Genomic DNA, 16,871 nt, shown 5'->3' on the forward strand with positions numbered 1-16,871 from the left:
GGGAGAAGTGGAATGAGGAGGGGCACCAAAGGGTGTTGACGGGCAGGTGTAGAGAAGAGAAGTAGTAAGAAGGCAGCCAAAATGGAGAATGGACGGGCAGGTGTAGAGAAGAGAAGTAGTAAGAAGGCAGCCAAAATGGAGAATGGAAAAAGCGAGAAAGGGGAAGAGGGAGGAATGACCAGAAATTAGAGAAATCGATATTCAAGCCATCAGCTTGGAGTTTACCCAGATGGAATATGAAGTGTTGCACCTCTAACCCGAGAGTTCCCTCCTCATGACCATAGAAGAGATCACGGACAGACAAGCTGGAGTAGAATCAATGTGCTGAATGACTTAATTATCCTGCTATGTCTTATGTTGGAATGGGAATGAGAGGTCAAAATGAAATGTGTGGCCACCGGGTGTTCCTGCCTTTTGTGGCGGACAGAACAAAGATGCTCAACCAAGCCACCGTTTCCACCTTTTGTGTCCTAGCTCTATAACATACGTCAATATAGGATGAGCCAGACAAAGTAGTTATCTAAAATAACAGTGACAGCTTGGTCTGGCAAAAAATGAACTAAACTAAGAAACATAGTATTTTAGTCACAATTTAACACCAAATGATGAAATTGCTGAGGAATTTATTAAATATTCAATGTATAAGCTCACTCAGTGGTTTCCTCTACTTCAGTTGGTCAGCTGTCCACTATCAAATCCTGCCACAAAACAGACAGGTTGATGACAGTTAACAACAACAATAAGTTGCTAAGGAACTTCATACACAGCAAAGGAACCCCTAAGCATGAATGTTTTTATCATTGGAAAACATACCATAATGCATACAAGCAATCAGAACTAGCGACCGACTGACGCACCGCCCGAACAGCGGCGGACAGGCAACAAATTGGTTGTGGCCGAGTCCTTGCTACAGCCAAGACCACACAGCTGCCCCGCCATTTGCCAATAAACCAATGAACTGGACTTGCAGCAGTCCACACCACCATTGTCCAAAAGGATCCTGCGATTACAAGAGAAGTGATTAACACGATCACTTGCGGTAGACTGCACGCCAAGTCCAGCTCCTTCAGTTTCTCTGCCAAGGAACAACTGGTTGATGGGGTAGACCTGTTCTTAATGTCTGGTAGGGTCTTGCAACCATAGAAAATAAAGTTTAAGAAAAGACAATAGCACCTTTGGTTGACCCTATAGACACTACTGCATCTCATTGTGCTGCATCTTTCAAGGTAGGGAAGCATAGATTTTTGGTTACTGGGGGAAATCAAGGAAAACATCACTAAAGTGAATGATCAGTTCATTAAATGTTAGAGCAAACATACCAAACAAAGTAGTTTTCTCTGGCTCTCATTTCTCATGGTCTCATCTTCCTAATTATTCAAATTGTTTTCAGCTATATCTAAATGTATTTGATCATCAAAGGGAAATAGAAACAAGAACACAGCCTTCTTACGGCATAGGCTTTCAAAGACTGTCAGATTTTTAATGGGATGTGGCTTCAGTCTGTGTACCTGAGGCTGAATCGTCTCTTTCGAACTGTGGGAAAGCAACAGCAGCAAAGTCTCCGGGGTATGGGGAACTATGTGGCAATAACAACCTGTTGCCTCTGTTGCTGTGAAGGAACTCTCAGTAGCAATTTGGCTATAGAGCAACTTTAGAATAGCTTGGCCACAGTAACCAGAGATTTCCATATCAACTTTTCTTATGGTCCCTCAGTAAGAATTTCTTCTTAATTTTAATGTTCAGCTTCATGCTGAGGGCTTGCAGCCAACAAAGTCAGTGAAACTATTGAATTCATCTCACTTTGGAACTCCTGATGACCAGAGGGCAGAAATTCTCTCTTTTTGCTCTGCCTTGAAACCCACAGAGAGCAGCTTGAGTAACGGATTTACCATAATTTAATAATCTAAAGCAAGGCAGTGGGAGTACTAATGTAGAATGAAGAAGAGTATCTAAATGTAGAAAAATGGCTGATAAACCAGAAGTCAGTTATTATGATGAGAAAACTCTCGAGAGCGGAGGATTCAAATACTGTCTTTTTTGTTTCAGTTCATCCATAATTAAAATGTGATGCTCCCAAATGCACTGTAGCAATATGTATTCAATTAACTCCACCAGGAAAAAATTAATGTTGGATCTTGTTCTAGTTCCATACATTGAGAAATCTGTGTGGCAAAGATCTGGCCTAGTGCTATAAGTTACAAGGTTAATTCACTTTCAAATAGAACCTCAAATTATCTTCACAACTTGACCTTAGTCTAAGATTCTTTAAACCAAGTTTTAATATCAAGAAGCTGTAATTGATGTTGGTTCTTTTCTAGCAGATGGACTGTAAGGTAAATAAGATGGTCCTCTGGTTTTGGGGAAAAAAATATTTGCCACTTTGGGGAAAGCAAACACCTACTCCATAGTGTAAGGATGGTATATTCAGCTACAGCACCAACTGTGAGGTCATGGTGACCAGCTGCCTCTTTGTTTATTATAGAGTGCTGAGACATGCTGTTTGCCCTACAAATCAGCAACAACTTTCACTTACCTTCCCTAACTACTAGAGAAGGTAATTATCAAATTAAATTCAGTGAACCCTACAAAAATGCAGACACTTGGTGTTTAGTAGTATAAAACTAATTCAGTCAGCTATGTGGGTGTGCCCTGTTTAAAATGATATACAGAAGCTCAACTGTCCTCTTGGGGCAAATCGAAACATACCAAAGGAGGAGATTCATCAGATGTTGCCTGCGATGGAGAGCCTCCCTGATTGAGTAGAGACTACATAGGCTGGGTTTGCTTTCCTTAGGGGAAGGAAAGCTGTGGCATTGACCTGGCAGAGGTGTTAAAATCTATGAAGGGGCTTACTGTAGGTATGGGAGATAGTAGCAAACTTCTCTTTCATTGCAAAAGTGCCAATGGATAGAAGGCATAGGTTTAAGTTAAGAGGAGATGCAAGAATTTTTTTCAACTGGAGTGTGATTGGAGTTTGGAAAGCATTCTCAGAGAGGGTGGTGGAGGCAGACACTCTCAGAATATTTAAGTAGTACTGTACCGAGATGAACACTTTTTTGAGGCACAGATGGATATGAATCAAGTTTGGTCAGTGAGATTTATGGAGGCAGGTACTTGATGATTACCATAGACAGGGTGGGCTGAAGGTCAGTTCTGTGCCATGACTCTGCACAATTCTCAGCAAAGTGTATGGTAAGTATGAAGACACTAGAAATGAACAAGAACAGTTTTAATTTCAGTTGGAAAATGTGGATTTTCTCAAATTTTCTGTAAAATCCTTTGAATGATGTCTCTGATAGACCTTAGCAAAGAACATCATCACTCCCTCCTTCAACATTACACTCCACTTCTAAAATTGGGATGAGTAAGAAAGCTAATGGTTCAGGATAAGACTACAACTTCCTTCAGAAACACTTCAAACTATAGTCTAGAGCAGGGGTGGCCAACCTTTTACATTCCATGCGTCAATTTTTTCACTCACGAATTCAGATGCACCATACAACTCTTGTATCCCCAGAATTCTTGTAAAAATATGTTAATATAGAACTCATGCATGAAAAAATCACATCTAAGCTCGTGCGTGAAAAAATCGATGCATGGAATGTAGAAGGTTGGCCACCCCTGGTCTAGAGCATACATATTATGACCAGCCTCAACAGCACTGCCATATCAACTTCCATCATTATTTGCCTAGGATTTTTGTAATCGAAGAATGTTAGCTTTCAGATGAGTGGGAGTAGCATACAGAGAATGGGTGCTGGGACTCATACAAGAAGGCTATTACTGTAGTACCCTTCCTTAATTGCTGCAAGGAACGTTAGAGTATCAAGCAGACAGGAAAGCTAGTTGCTGAGATCATGGCAGGGTCATTTGGAATAGAAGGTGCAGAGCCTGGGACAGGTAGGACTGCTGATGCTGAGGAAGAGAACAGGATGTAAAACTATCAAAATAGTGTGAGAAGATTTGTTAAGGGATAGGGGATTTGTTAGTTAGGGGGTGATGCTGAGACCGCAAGTAAAGCCAGAAATCAAAAGGTTAAGCATGGTGCAACTGGTGTTATGAGCTGTATATATTTCAATGCAAGAAGTATTGTATGAAAGGTGGAGGAGCTCAGGGCATGGGTCAACACTGAGAATTATGACGTTGCAGCCACTAGTGAGACTTGTTTGCAGGAGGGGCAGGACTGGCAGCTCAATACCTTGGGGTTCCGTTGTTTTAGACATGACAGAGTGGGAGGGATTAAAGGAGGAGGGGTGGTGTTATGGCAGTGCTCCATCAGAACTGACTGGAGAACTCAACTAGTGAAACAATATGGGTGGAACTGAGAAATAAGAAAGGTATGACCTTGTTAATGGGGCTATATTGTAGACCACCCAACACTCCTAGGGATTTAGAGAAACAAATCTGCAAAGAGGTCGCAAACTGTTGCAAGAAATGTAAGATTATTATGGCAGGTGATTTTACCTTTCCACATATTGACTGGGACCCCAATACTGTAAAAGGACTAGATGAGGTAGAGTTTGTCATATATGTTAAGGAAAGTTTCCTTCATCAGGTCATAGAAATTCTGAGGAGAGAGCACGCGATACTAGATCTGCTATTAGGGAATGAGTCTGGGCAAGCAGCAGAGGTTTGTGTCAGGGAACACTTTGCATCCAGTGACCACAATACCATTAGTTTCAAAGTAAGTATGCAAAATGATAGGTCTGGTCCATGGGTTGAGATTCTATATTGTAGCAAGGCCCATTTTGATGGTACCAGAAATGATTTGGCAAGTGTGGACTGGGACAGGCTGTTTTCTGGCAAAGGTACACTTGGAAAGTGGAGGCCTTCAAAAAAGATATTTTGAGAATACCAAGCTTAGATGTGTCTGTCAGAATAAAAGGTAAGGATAATAAGTGTAGAGAAACTTGGTTTTCTAGAGATATCGAGGCTCTGGTTAAGAGAGAAAAGGAGGTTAGCTGGAAAAACAAGGTGTTTATGGAATATAAGAAATGCAAGAGAACACTTAAGAAAGAAATCATTAATGCTGAAAGAAGGCATGAAGGAGAATCCTAAGGGATTCTATGGATCTGTTAAGAGCAAAAGGATTGCAAGGGACAAAACTGGTCCTCTGGAAGACCAGAATGGTAATCCACATGTAGAGCCAAAACAGATGGGGGAGATTTTAAATGAATTCTTTGCACCTCTATTTATACAGAGTTTATAGAAGTGAGGCAAAGTGGCATCAACTTCATAGATACTGTACAGATTACAGAGGAGGAGGTGTTTGCTACCCTGAGGAAAATCAGGGTTGATAAATCCTCAGGGCCTGACAAGGTGTTCCCTTGGACCCTATGGGAGGCAAGTGCAGAAATTGCTGGGGCTCTAGCAGATATATTTAAATCATCCTCAGCAACAAGGGAGGTACCAGAGAATTGGAGGATAGCAAATATTGTTCCACTGTTTAAACAAGGCTCTAAACATAAATCAGGAAATTATAGGCCAGTAAGCCTGATTTCAGTTATGGGAAGGTTATTGGAAGGTATTCTAAGGGATTAGATATATAAGTATATGGATAGACATGGACTGATTAAAGATAGTCAGCATAGCTTTGTGCATAGTAGGTCATGTCTAACCAATCTTACAGTGTTTTTCGTGGAAGTTACCAAGAAAGTTGATGAAGGCAAGGCAGTGGATGTTGTTTACATCGACTTTAGTAAAGCATTAGGCATAGTCCCACATGGGAGGCTGGTCAAGAACGTTCAGTTGCTCGGCATTCAGGATGAGGTAGATTGGGTTAGATACTGGCTTTGTGGGAGAAGCCAGAGAGTGGTAGTAGAGGTTTGCCTCTCTGACTGGAGGCCCGTGACTAGTGGTGTGCTGCAGGGATTAGTGCTAGGCCCTTTGCTGTTTGTTATCTATATCAATGCTCTTAATGATAATATGGTTAACTGGATCAGCAAAGTTGTATATGACATCAAGACTGAGGGTGTAGTGGACAGTGAGGAAGGCTATCATAGCTTGCAGAAGGATTTGCATCAGGTGGAAAAATGGGTTGAAAAGTGGCAGATGGAATTTAATGCAGACAAGTGTGAGGTTTTGCACTTTGGTAGGACCAACCAGGGTAGGCAGTCCCAATGCTTTCTGGATGGACTAGATGGGGCAAAGGGCCTGTTTCTGTGTTGTACTTCTCTATGAGTTGATGATTGGTAAGTTCTGGAAGTGGGTGGTAGGGACTACAAGGGAGGAGAAGGGCCTGTGTGGTAATTGGGACAGCTGTGTATTTCAATTGAAATAGCACATTGGCAAGTAGTAAGAGATCATTGGCCTGAGACTGAAATTGGGTGTTGGAGATAGATACTACGGTATTTAGAGCTATACCAAAACAAGACTGATTCATGACCTATATCAAAACATGTGAGATCCGTGGTCTCAGTTCTTCATATAGAAGACCAGAAAGTAAATTATTATAGGGCATCTTCAGACTGCACAGAGTTAAGCAACATGAAAAGGGCTGGAGGAACACTGTAAGTCAGGCAACATCTATCAAGGGAAATGGACAGTCAACATGTCTAGCTGAGACCCTTCATCAGGACTAATGAAGGCCTTGATGCCCATTGCCCTCCATAGATGCTGCCAAACCTGCTGAATTTCTCCAGTGCTTTCTGCTACTCCAGATTCCAGTAACTGCAGCTTCTTACATCATCTCTGAGCAGAGTAGGCATTACTTACAAGTGTGTCAAAAGACATCTAGCAAGGAAAATTACAAAGAGGTTTTTGTGTAACCATGCTTGTGAGGTCAAAACTGAAGTTGTGTACCACCAGGTGGGAGGCATTCAGCCTTGATGTATTAGGTGTGTTGGGCTGTCCTGGGAAAGTTAACCAAGTGATTCGTAGATGAGCTGAGCAATCCTTGTTAAGATTCTAGTAGCCTTCCGAAATTGTTGTATTTTTTTGTTATGACATTGCATTTTTATGCAGTAGTGAGGAGGGAGGTTTTGCAGTTGCAGTTTGAAATCATGTTTTGCTGCAGTGCTTCTCACTTTCACAGTCTCAATTCAGTTGACTCAAGTTGTACATAATGGATAGGAGGGTTATCAGAAATTTAAATAAATAAATATGAAGCAGAAAACATCTGGAGTGAAATATTATGAAAGGATCCACAGTGATTCTAATCATTAATAAAATAGAGTAATATACATCTTCAAACTATTAAAATTTTTCCTTTCCAATTGTGTAAAAGTAGCAATACGTATTTCTAAATAAACCACTTAAGAGAAGGGAAGTGAGACTCTGACGGAATTGAATTTCGCTTCAGATGGAGCAGCTGTAATATTCAATCTCAATAAGATTTTTCCAAGTCAATCAGGTGAAATTTGAAGGTCTTTCAATCATTTGAATGTCCTGACTTAATTTGTCTTTTTCATTGAGCTTTGTTGTTCCCTTGAGCACTTTAGAAGAAGCTGCACTGTGTGGTATCTTCTTTGTGAGGTCAAGTTGTACAGCATGCTGTCCTCAAGATACCAGAAAGACTATATTACAGAATGCTTTCAGACTGATCAAGGGACCTGAAGTATACATTCAGAATACCAATGGCATTCACAGTTATTATTCTCTATTAAGGTCAACATGTTCCCTGGGAAACTTATACTGGATGCTGGTTATCTATGTTACCAGTAGAGGATAGTCTAACTTTCTCAGAAACCATCCAGAGACTTGTATTTCTAGGTCAAAGCTAGTGCGTTGCCCTGATTTATAAGTGACGACTCCCAGAAAGTAAGACTTTACTTGCTGGATGTAAACAAGCAACACCGTGAGATAGTAGATCCTTTCCTGTAGGTCACTTTGAACAAGGGTCCAGGTTAGGCCATGTGGGTGCAATCTAATGCTCTGTGCATGTTCTGGAATCCAACCACAGTGCAAATAGGCGGCCAAACAGAAAATGGTGCACAGGCTGATGGTTGGAATTTATTGACAATATGTACTGAAAAAAAGTATTTGAGGTAGCAAGTTTAAGCCAGAGTTTTGAAAAAATTTACATATACCTTATTGGTGCCACACTTGCATTTCTGATTTTTCCTTGGCATGGTTCTTACCATAGGTGCCAAGTTGATAATATTGTTACTGTGATAATACAGGTCAACATTCAGGAAACTATGAAAAATGAGAACACCAGGTCATTGGAGCTTTATTTGTGTTCGCCAAATATAAAAACAAACAATAGACCAAGCAACAAGCAAAGCAGCTGGAAGTTGTGATCTGGAAGGGACAGCTCTGGTGCCACTTGGGAATTAGTAAATTCCTTTGTAAAGAACTTTATCTGGACAGATTAGACATGGACAATTCAGACTACCTTCTCTTGGTGCATGGGAAAAAGGCTCAATAGATCAATTGTCCTTTTATCAATGTGTTAATTTGGTTAATTCGTATCTGAAAAGATTCACATCACGCTTGGCTTGTTCTTCTACAAAGATCACTTGATTTCTAATCTTTTGCAAAATTCATATCTTACAACATTTCTTTCATTCCAGAGTCAGTGTTAATTCACAGAATGGCACACATCACGAAGTAAAACATTATAGCAGATGTTAATATCTATTGTTATAGATACTAAGAATGTTTGAATTTATCTGGAGCCAAAAACAAACACATGATTTCCAATCAGCAAAATTTCCTTATTAGACAATTAAACTCCGCTACAACACACACAGACAAAATAACAGGTCAGGCATCATCTGTGGAGGGGAATGGATAGTCCATGTTTTGGGACATGAGCCTTCATCCAGACTGGAAAGAAAGGGATCAGAAGCCAGAATAAGAAGGCAGTGGAAGTAAAAGCTGGCAGGTCATAGGTGAAACCAGGGGAGGGGGGAGGTAGATGGATGAGGGAGGGGGAATGAGGTGAGCTGGGAGGTGATGGGTAGAAGAGATAAAGGGCTGAAGAAGAAGGAATCTGATAAGAAAGGACAGAGGATCTTGGAATAAAAGGAAGGAAGTGGGGAAACCAAAGGAAGTGAAGGACAGGCCACAAGCATTGGGAGGAGAAGAGAAAGGATAGAGAACCACTAGAATGGAAGAAAACAAAAAAAGGTGTGGGGATGGTGAAAACATCAAGAATTGGTTACTGGAAGTTAAGGAAATTGATCTTCAATCTACAGCAACAAACATAAAATGCAGCTGGTCAGGCTGCATCTACGAAGAGGGATCAACAGTTGACATTTTGGGTCAAGACCCTTTATCAGGACTGGAAAGGAAGGAGGAAGAAGTCAGAATAAGAAATTGAGGGGATGGGAAGGAGTACAAAATGGCCATCAGTGTTCATGCTATCAGGTTGGAGACTACCAAGATGAAATATGATGTGATACTCTTCCAGCCTGTGGTTGGCCTCATTAAGGCCACAGAAAGACATAAGGGTGTGGGAATGGGAAGTCAAATTGAGATGGGTAGCCACTGGGAGACACTGCCTGTTGCAGCAGACAGAACAAACGAGTTCAACAAAGTGGTTCCATAATCTGCATTGGGTCTCTCCGATCTAGAGGAGGCCGCACTGGGTGCACTGGATATAATAAATGTCTCCGGGCAACTCGACAGGTGAAGTGTTGCCTCAACTGGAAGTACTGTTTAGGGCCCTGAGTGGTGGTGAGGGAGGAGGTGTAGGGGTAGGTCTAACACGGTTACAGGGATAAGTGCCAGGAGGGAGACCTGTGGGGAGGGACGAATGGACAAGGGACAAGCAAAGGTTGGGGGAGGGAATGATATGCCTGGGGGTAGGATTCTGTTGGAGATGGCAAAAGTTGCAGAGAATAACGCGCTGGATATGGAAGCTCATGGGCGGGCAATGAGGAAAGGGGAACCCTATTCCCGTGATGTAAGAAGGGCTGAGAGCAGACATGCGAGAAATACATAGTGTTACATTGCTGGATCCATATTATATACTAATAATTATGCTACTAAATGTCTACAAACAATAATACTACCAGTATAACCCCTTCTTCCATTTTCATTCCTTTTTCCTCCACCCCTTCCCTGATCCTTCAGTCTTCCCATTTTTGTTCCACCCCAGTCTCCCCAGCACCGCCCTTTGCACCCCCACCACCCTTCGTCCATCATTGTCCTTTTCCCTTCCTGGTGCCGTCCATCCGATCCCACACCCATCTGCTCCCAACTGTCATTCATGCCTCTCCTCTCCTCTAGTGCTTTTCATTCTCACGACCTTTACTTATCTGAATCCAGTTGGCCATCTTCCCTCTCCACTCCTGGTCCCGATGCAGGGTTTTGGCCTGAAATATTGACAAATTCTCTCCTCCCACGTGCTGCTCAACCTGCTGAGTTCCTCTCAGCCAGCTGTAAGATATTGCCAGTGTACTGTCCTCCTGCTTTGCTTTCATTTATTTCCTTCCTTTCTTTTCCACAACATATCATTACAGCAGTGATTTAAAATTATATCCACATGTAACAGGTAGTGGAGAATATAGAGCAATGCAAGTCACATTTCAGCATTTTCAAGTTTTTCGATAATAAGCTGTCACAGTGGGTGCTTTCAGAGTATGTTTTATAAATAATCAAGAAAGCATATTATGTAGGAAAGGATATTTTAAGGCAAAAATGAAATAAAGTATATCTCCTGCTCAATTGTTTAAGTAATGCAGTAAGCAGAATGTATAGGATTTTGGTTATGTGAAAATTCCTTTTGGATGTCTGGTCTGTTATTAACACCCTACCTGAAAAGCAGTAACACTTTGGCAACCTCCAAGGTCAATACTGCTGGTCAACAATAATATTTACAGACAATTTAGAAATACTTTAGAATTCTCCATAAAATATGGTTCATAAAGAAATTATATTATTGTTTTAATTAAGATAACCCTTTTGAAATGTTAAATAGTTTTTATATTTATTACTGAAAATATACAAACAATGAAATGTTCAAAATTCTCTCAGTTGCCTCCAACTTCCACTCTGCCCTTAAAGTCACTTGATCCATTTCTGATACCTCTCTCCACTTTCTCGATCTCTCTGCCTCCATCTCTGGAGACCAACTGTCCACTGATATCCTTTATAAACCTATTGAATCCCACAGCTATCTTGACTATAGCTCTTCCCACCCTGTCTCCTGTGAAAATATTGTTCCCTTTTCTCAGTTCCTTCATCTCTGTTGCATCTGTTCCCAGGATGCTTTCCTTTCCTAGATATCAGACATGTCCTCCTTCTTCAAAGAATAGGGTTTCCCTTCCTCCACTATTGATGTTGCCCTCACCCACATCTCCTCCATTTCACTGTCTTAACAAGAATAAGTTCCTCTTGTCCTCACCAACCACACATTAGCCTCTGCATCCAACAAATCATTCTCCACAATTTCCATCATCTTCACCTGGATCCTACCACCAAACATATCTTTATTTCCCCTGCACTCCCTGCATTCCACAGGAATTATCTTCTCCATGATTTCCTTGTACTTTCATCACTCTCCACGAATCTGCCTCCGAGCAATCATCCCTGCAAGTGGCAGAAGTGCTCCACCTGCCCATTCACTCCTCCCTCACCTCCATTCAGGGCCTCAGCTGTCCTTCCAGGATAGGCAACTCTTCACCTGTGAAGCTGTTAGTGTCTTCTACCATATTCCAATGTGGCCTCTTCTACATTAGAATGACCCAACAATTGGGGGATCGTTTTGTCAAGTGCCTTCGCTCCATCCGCTAAAGGCAGGATTTCCCAGTAGCCAACCATTTTAATTCCTATCTCCATTCTCAGTCTGACATGTTGGTCCAAGGCCTCCTCTTCTACCACTAACAGCCCACTCTCAGGTTAGAGAGGCAATACTGTAAATTCTGTCTAGGTAGCTTCCAACCTGATGGAATGAACATCGATTTCTCCAACTTCCAGTAATTTTCTATCCTCTGCCCCTTCCCTCTTCTTCAATTCCTCACTCTGTCTTCTTACCTCTTCTCCTCACCTGCCTCTTTCACACATGGTCCACTCTCCTCTCCTATTGAATTCCCTCTTCTCTAGCCTTTTCCACCTATCACTTCCCATTTTCTTACTTCATCATCCCTCCCCCCACCCACTTGGCTTGACCCGCCCAATAGCTCCTGGACTACAATTTCCCCAGAGCATGCTACCCCATACATGGAGTCATCAATTGTTTTAGCAAACAATTTTTAGCTAACCTAAGAGCACTAACATGTAGCACATAAAATATTCTGCATTTTATTGAACTTTCATATCTTGATGCACTTAGCTACAACAGAAACCGCAATCATAGGGGTTTTTTTTTCTTTTCATTTTGGCTCAGCTTCTAGAGTGGTAATTGTAGATAACTGGATAAGCAGTAAAAATCTCTCCCTTTAGTTTTCTGAAGGCCAAGTGCCATTGCTAACATCTCTCCTAAAATATGATTTTGGGAGTACAACAAGCAAATAAAGAAAGCCTCTTCTCAGGTACTAAGCAACGAATTTAAAAAAAAGCAAAACCAGTCAGAATAAGAAACATGAATAGAAAATGTTGGAATAATCCCACACGTTGACGATCTTTCATCAAAATTTAGTTCTAATATGGCTTGAACAGTTGAGTATTCCAGCATTTTCTAATTTTATTTCAGATTTCAGGTTTGCAGTATCTTTGTTCTTGTCAACCAATCAATAAAAGGACTGATAAAATTATTAATGATCTTATGGTATATAGCAATTGTAAGCCATTTTATTGCTCCTTCATGCAATCTGTGTCACCTGAAGTACGTTATTCTTGTATTCTGATATATGTGGGTTTATCATTTTCAACTGATCTGAATTCAGTTAGAAGTTATGTACCAATAATTGAATTAGCCATGAAATATTAGCTAGAAACCAGAGCATAAAAAAAATGACACCTTGTTTCTTCTTATTTGGATACAGAATTAAAGACAATAATCTGCTGATAAATGATAGGTTTTGAAATGATCGCTGTTAGAGTATCAATAGGTTTCTAGAGCAGTTAATTGAAAAACCAGACAATGTGGATTCATGCTCATTTTGGTTGTCTGGAACGAGGGTGTGAAGAAGGAGGAGTGGAAGTTACATGTAATTCAAAGGAAGCACTCTAGGTACATAGTAAATATAGAACTATCTTTTGATCTTTAGCATATAAAATGTTATGTAATATTGGGGCTAGCAAACCTCTTCCTCCAAAAGGGTCTCAATATGATGCCTGCTGTGTCTCCTTGTCTTGAATAAAAGACTACTTCATATCTGCCTACTGTCTGTCCAGTGACTTTGTTCACATTACAACAATCAGGAAAATAGTATTCAAATTCAGTACTTAACATGGGTAACAAATGGCATTATATATCATTATATATCGTGGGAAAAATGTGCTCAATAAAAATTAATAGCCTGAAGAAGAAATAATAAAGATTCTTAGTTTTTAGGTATGCGCCATTGCAGATTATTTTAAAAAATGCATTTGCTCTGCTAAATAGATCAAAGCAAATAATTCACAATGTGATTAAACATTAAACTAAATATTTATGTTCAACAATACAGATAAACCTACATTCGTCTCCGGTCTCAAACTCAAACTTCTGACTGTATCTGCCATATCCAGCTGCAGTTCGGGCACGGATCTGAAATACATATTTCGTAGCCTGCTTCAGTCCATTAATGACTACACTGGGAGATTTGGACCTTGTGGAGGAGTAGCTGAGCTGTTCATGTTCCTGCATAAGAGTAAGGATAAATTACAAGAAGGTCAAAACAACACCTACTGCTGATTATAAAGGTCAAGAGTTTGACACTTCCTCCACCCAACCAATATAAATATGAATATTTTTGCATTGCATGAGTAACTTCTATTTGGTTGCAATTCTTGTTCACCAAGTTTAATAAGGGGAAGAACTGAACTATTTTCCATTTTCGACAACCATCACTTCCACGCACAGAGTCGATGTAAAGAACTTAGGGAAAAGTGTGTATCAAAGTGTGGCAAAATTACAAGAAACTTTTCTTCTTTTTCTGTATTTATCTATTGAAACAAACTTTACCAATGTACCTTAGATGAGCATCATCCTCGAGCTCACTTTGTGGGAGATTTTAATAATTTAAACCCATATGTCTAACAGGGGAAGAAGAAAGCAATGTGTGCTAGATTCACCTCTAAATCAGAAATGAAGTAATCCTGATCACAACTAATCCATAATCCACTTGTCCACATCAATCAATGTCATTGTTTTAATGGTTTCAGAAAAGAAAGTATTATTGATCCTTAGAAAATGAATAGCTATACTCGTGTGTTAAAATTGTGCTTGCCAAAAGAACACATTATTTTGTTTGTTAATTTAAAGAAAGTTGAAAAAAGTGTGCATTAGAAAATTAGTGCTTAATTGTTTTTACATCAGAATAGTTTGCAATGTTGAAAGTTTTTACTTTTCAGTTGTTCTCTGACAACTCCTTTCCTTCTTCATTATGAGGTAAATAACAGAGCAAGTGAGCCAACTATATCTCTTAGACATGATTTGAGAACTAGGGCTACACTACAACATCGACTTCACTCTGCTGCAGCTACTGTCATTCATTCATTTGGGATAATGTAGCCTGACTGCTACAGCTAGAGTTAGAATTTCTTGTCAGAAATGATGATTTATGGAAAATTACATCTATAAAATGGGATTGTTGGACAGTGTTCATCTGTCTATACTTACTATAAAGTGCAGATGCCACATTTCGCTTCTTTGCATTTGGTGCTGGATATAAGCAAATTGCACAGTGTGACAGGTACTTTTTCAGTTTCTTTTAATGCTGGTCTTGTTTTATTTCCGTGGCGATTGATGCTTATATCACTAATGCAGCTATTTCCACAGCATACAGGGAAGGGTCATAATATGATCTGCCGTTGTGGGTTCTACATTTCTGAGCTGCCAGCAATTGCTGATCTAGACTGCTCTATGTACATGTCATTTGTTTTACATCTAATCTTGAGAAGCAATCCCCATTTTAATTCTGCACAACTTGGATTCGAATCATTAGATTTTCATTTCTGGGTTGATATTCGTCACGGAATGAAAGAGCTGTGAATAGCAATATGAGTGAGCCAGAACAACAAACCTGATAATGAATTCTGTTTCTATTGAAACATTGGGTGATATAACAGTGAAAAGCGGCATTCTTTGTCTGTTTGGTTAATTTATTACTGGTGGTGTTATTTGTGCTAAGTTAGAAGGTGCAGGATGAAATCTCATTGGATGTTGCTGCTCACTTTCAGTGTTAAGTGATTGAAAATGGACTCTTCCCAGGATGAAATAGAATAGCCATTATTTCTATGTTATTTCACATTCTCCAGAAATTTGACTGAACACTTCCCAGCATGAATTGTCATTTTCAGCCTGACACAGATCAAGTGACACCAGTCAACTTCGAATATTTCCTCTAGGGCTCTGTCAGGTGATTTAAGCCATGTTGTCAAGGGAGGGTTGGGAACTGACTGCTCCTATACCAGTGAGGTTTAATCACACTACTCTGGGCCCAGTTACCTACCCATCCTGCTTTATACTGGCCTCCTCCACCCATTAATCTCAACCATGTCTCCCCAATGAATCAGGCCTTAAGCTATGGAACCACCTCTCCACCAAGCAAAACAATGTCATGTCCCTGATTACTCCCTGCTTCAGTCCCTCAATCAATTCCAGGCTTCACTCCTTGATAACTCTCTTTCTCGAGACTATCACTGATCGTCTCCAGTCCTGATTCTCAATCATCTCCAGCTTGACACCCCGATCATTCCCAATCATGACTCTGATCACTCGACTCCCATATCCTTGCTCTTAAGATTTTTAAATGATACTTAAGTCAATGAGAAGGTGCTTTATTTTCACACTGAGAGATTTTTTGTAGCTTTTTATGTTCTTGCCAGGAATGACAAATGAACCTGTATCCTGTGTGCTGGATACACCTCAAACTTTTCTATGCAAGTATATTGACATCCTTAATTGTTAACATTGTGAAGGGGATTGCCTTTATACATCTGTGACATGTAGCTCACTAAATGAGCCGCCATCAACTCAAATCAAATTTGACTGTAAGTTAAAAATACCATTTACAAGGGAATGGATATCAGTGCTGTAATCTCAATGCTCATTGAGGAATGTAAAATATTGAATGTGTGATTAGGGCTGTAGTATTTCTACATATCATCAGATTCCTACAATTGTGCATCTGCGTTGCTGAGATTTCCAGACACACTCTAGTGTGCAGATATTTAAGCCTGGTCCATATTTGAGCTGTGATTTAATACTGAGTTTATTAATAATAATGATTAATGTTTGGAAATTTACATCAGCTGATTATCAACAGAACAATTTTTTCTGTTTCATAGAAATCAAGACTTAAAGTGTAAATTGTGAAGGCAATACTTTAATTCATTTAAAAACAGTGCCAGAAGTTATTACACTGCTCTTCAAATGTTATAAATTTCAATGTGAACATATCACTCTTAAGCCGTGAAACATCTCAGGAGCAAAAAATTCTTTACAGTGATATTTCCAATACTTTTCCTTACTTTTTCATAGTACTTTATCTCGTAGTCCAGAATGATTCCATTTGGATGCTCAGGTTCCTGCCATGACAGACCAATACTGTTCTGGGATGCCCAGTCTTTCCTCAGAAACCCAATCAGAGAGGGAGCTGGAAGGACAAAAGGTTTCTGTAAAAATATTCATAGGGAAAACCAACTCAAGTGAATCTCTGGCTTTTGGATCAGTAGAGCAGCACTCCTCACTGTGCTATAATGCAACATGCTATTGTGGTTATTCCAATTTCACAGGTGGATGCCCTCAGTGTCTTGTTACCACTGTTGTTAACTCTATCACCCACTATGCTTTATCAATAACCCTGACACTGCATCTTCCTTAATAGATGGATCTA

The 16,871-nt window shown here is 40.1% G+C and overlaps 1 protein-coding gene across 1 annotated transcript in view; it reads right to left on the reverse strand.

The window, feature by feature from the left end:
* epha6 (eph receptor A6) overlaps positions 1-16,871 on the reverse strand; it is a 729,322-nt gene that overhangs the window by 87,667 nt on the left and 624,784 nt on the right. Inside the window, exons 6-7 of the mRNA XM_072260500.1 lie at positions 16,507-16,631; positions 13,510-13,672 (exon numbers count right to left, since the gene is read on the reverse strand). Of these exons, the coding sequence (XP_072116601.1) occupies positions 13,510-13,672; positions 16,507-16,631 (288 nt within the window). The remainder of the gene's footprint in view (positions 1-13,509; positions 13,673-16,506; positions 16,632-16,871) is intronic.

The sequence above is a fragment of the Mobula birostris genome, chromosome 6, assembly GCF_030028105.1.
Source record: "Mobula birostris isolate sMobBir1 chromosome 6, sMobBir1.hap1, whole genome shotgun sequence".
Taxonomy (NCBI): Eukaryota; Metazoa; Chordata; class Chondrichthyes; order Myliobatiformes; family Myliobatidae; genus Mobula; species Mobula birostris.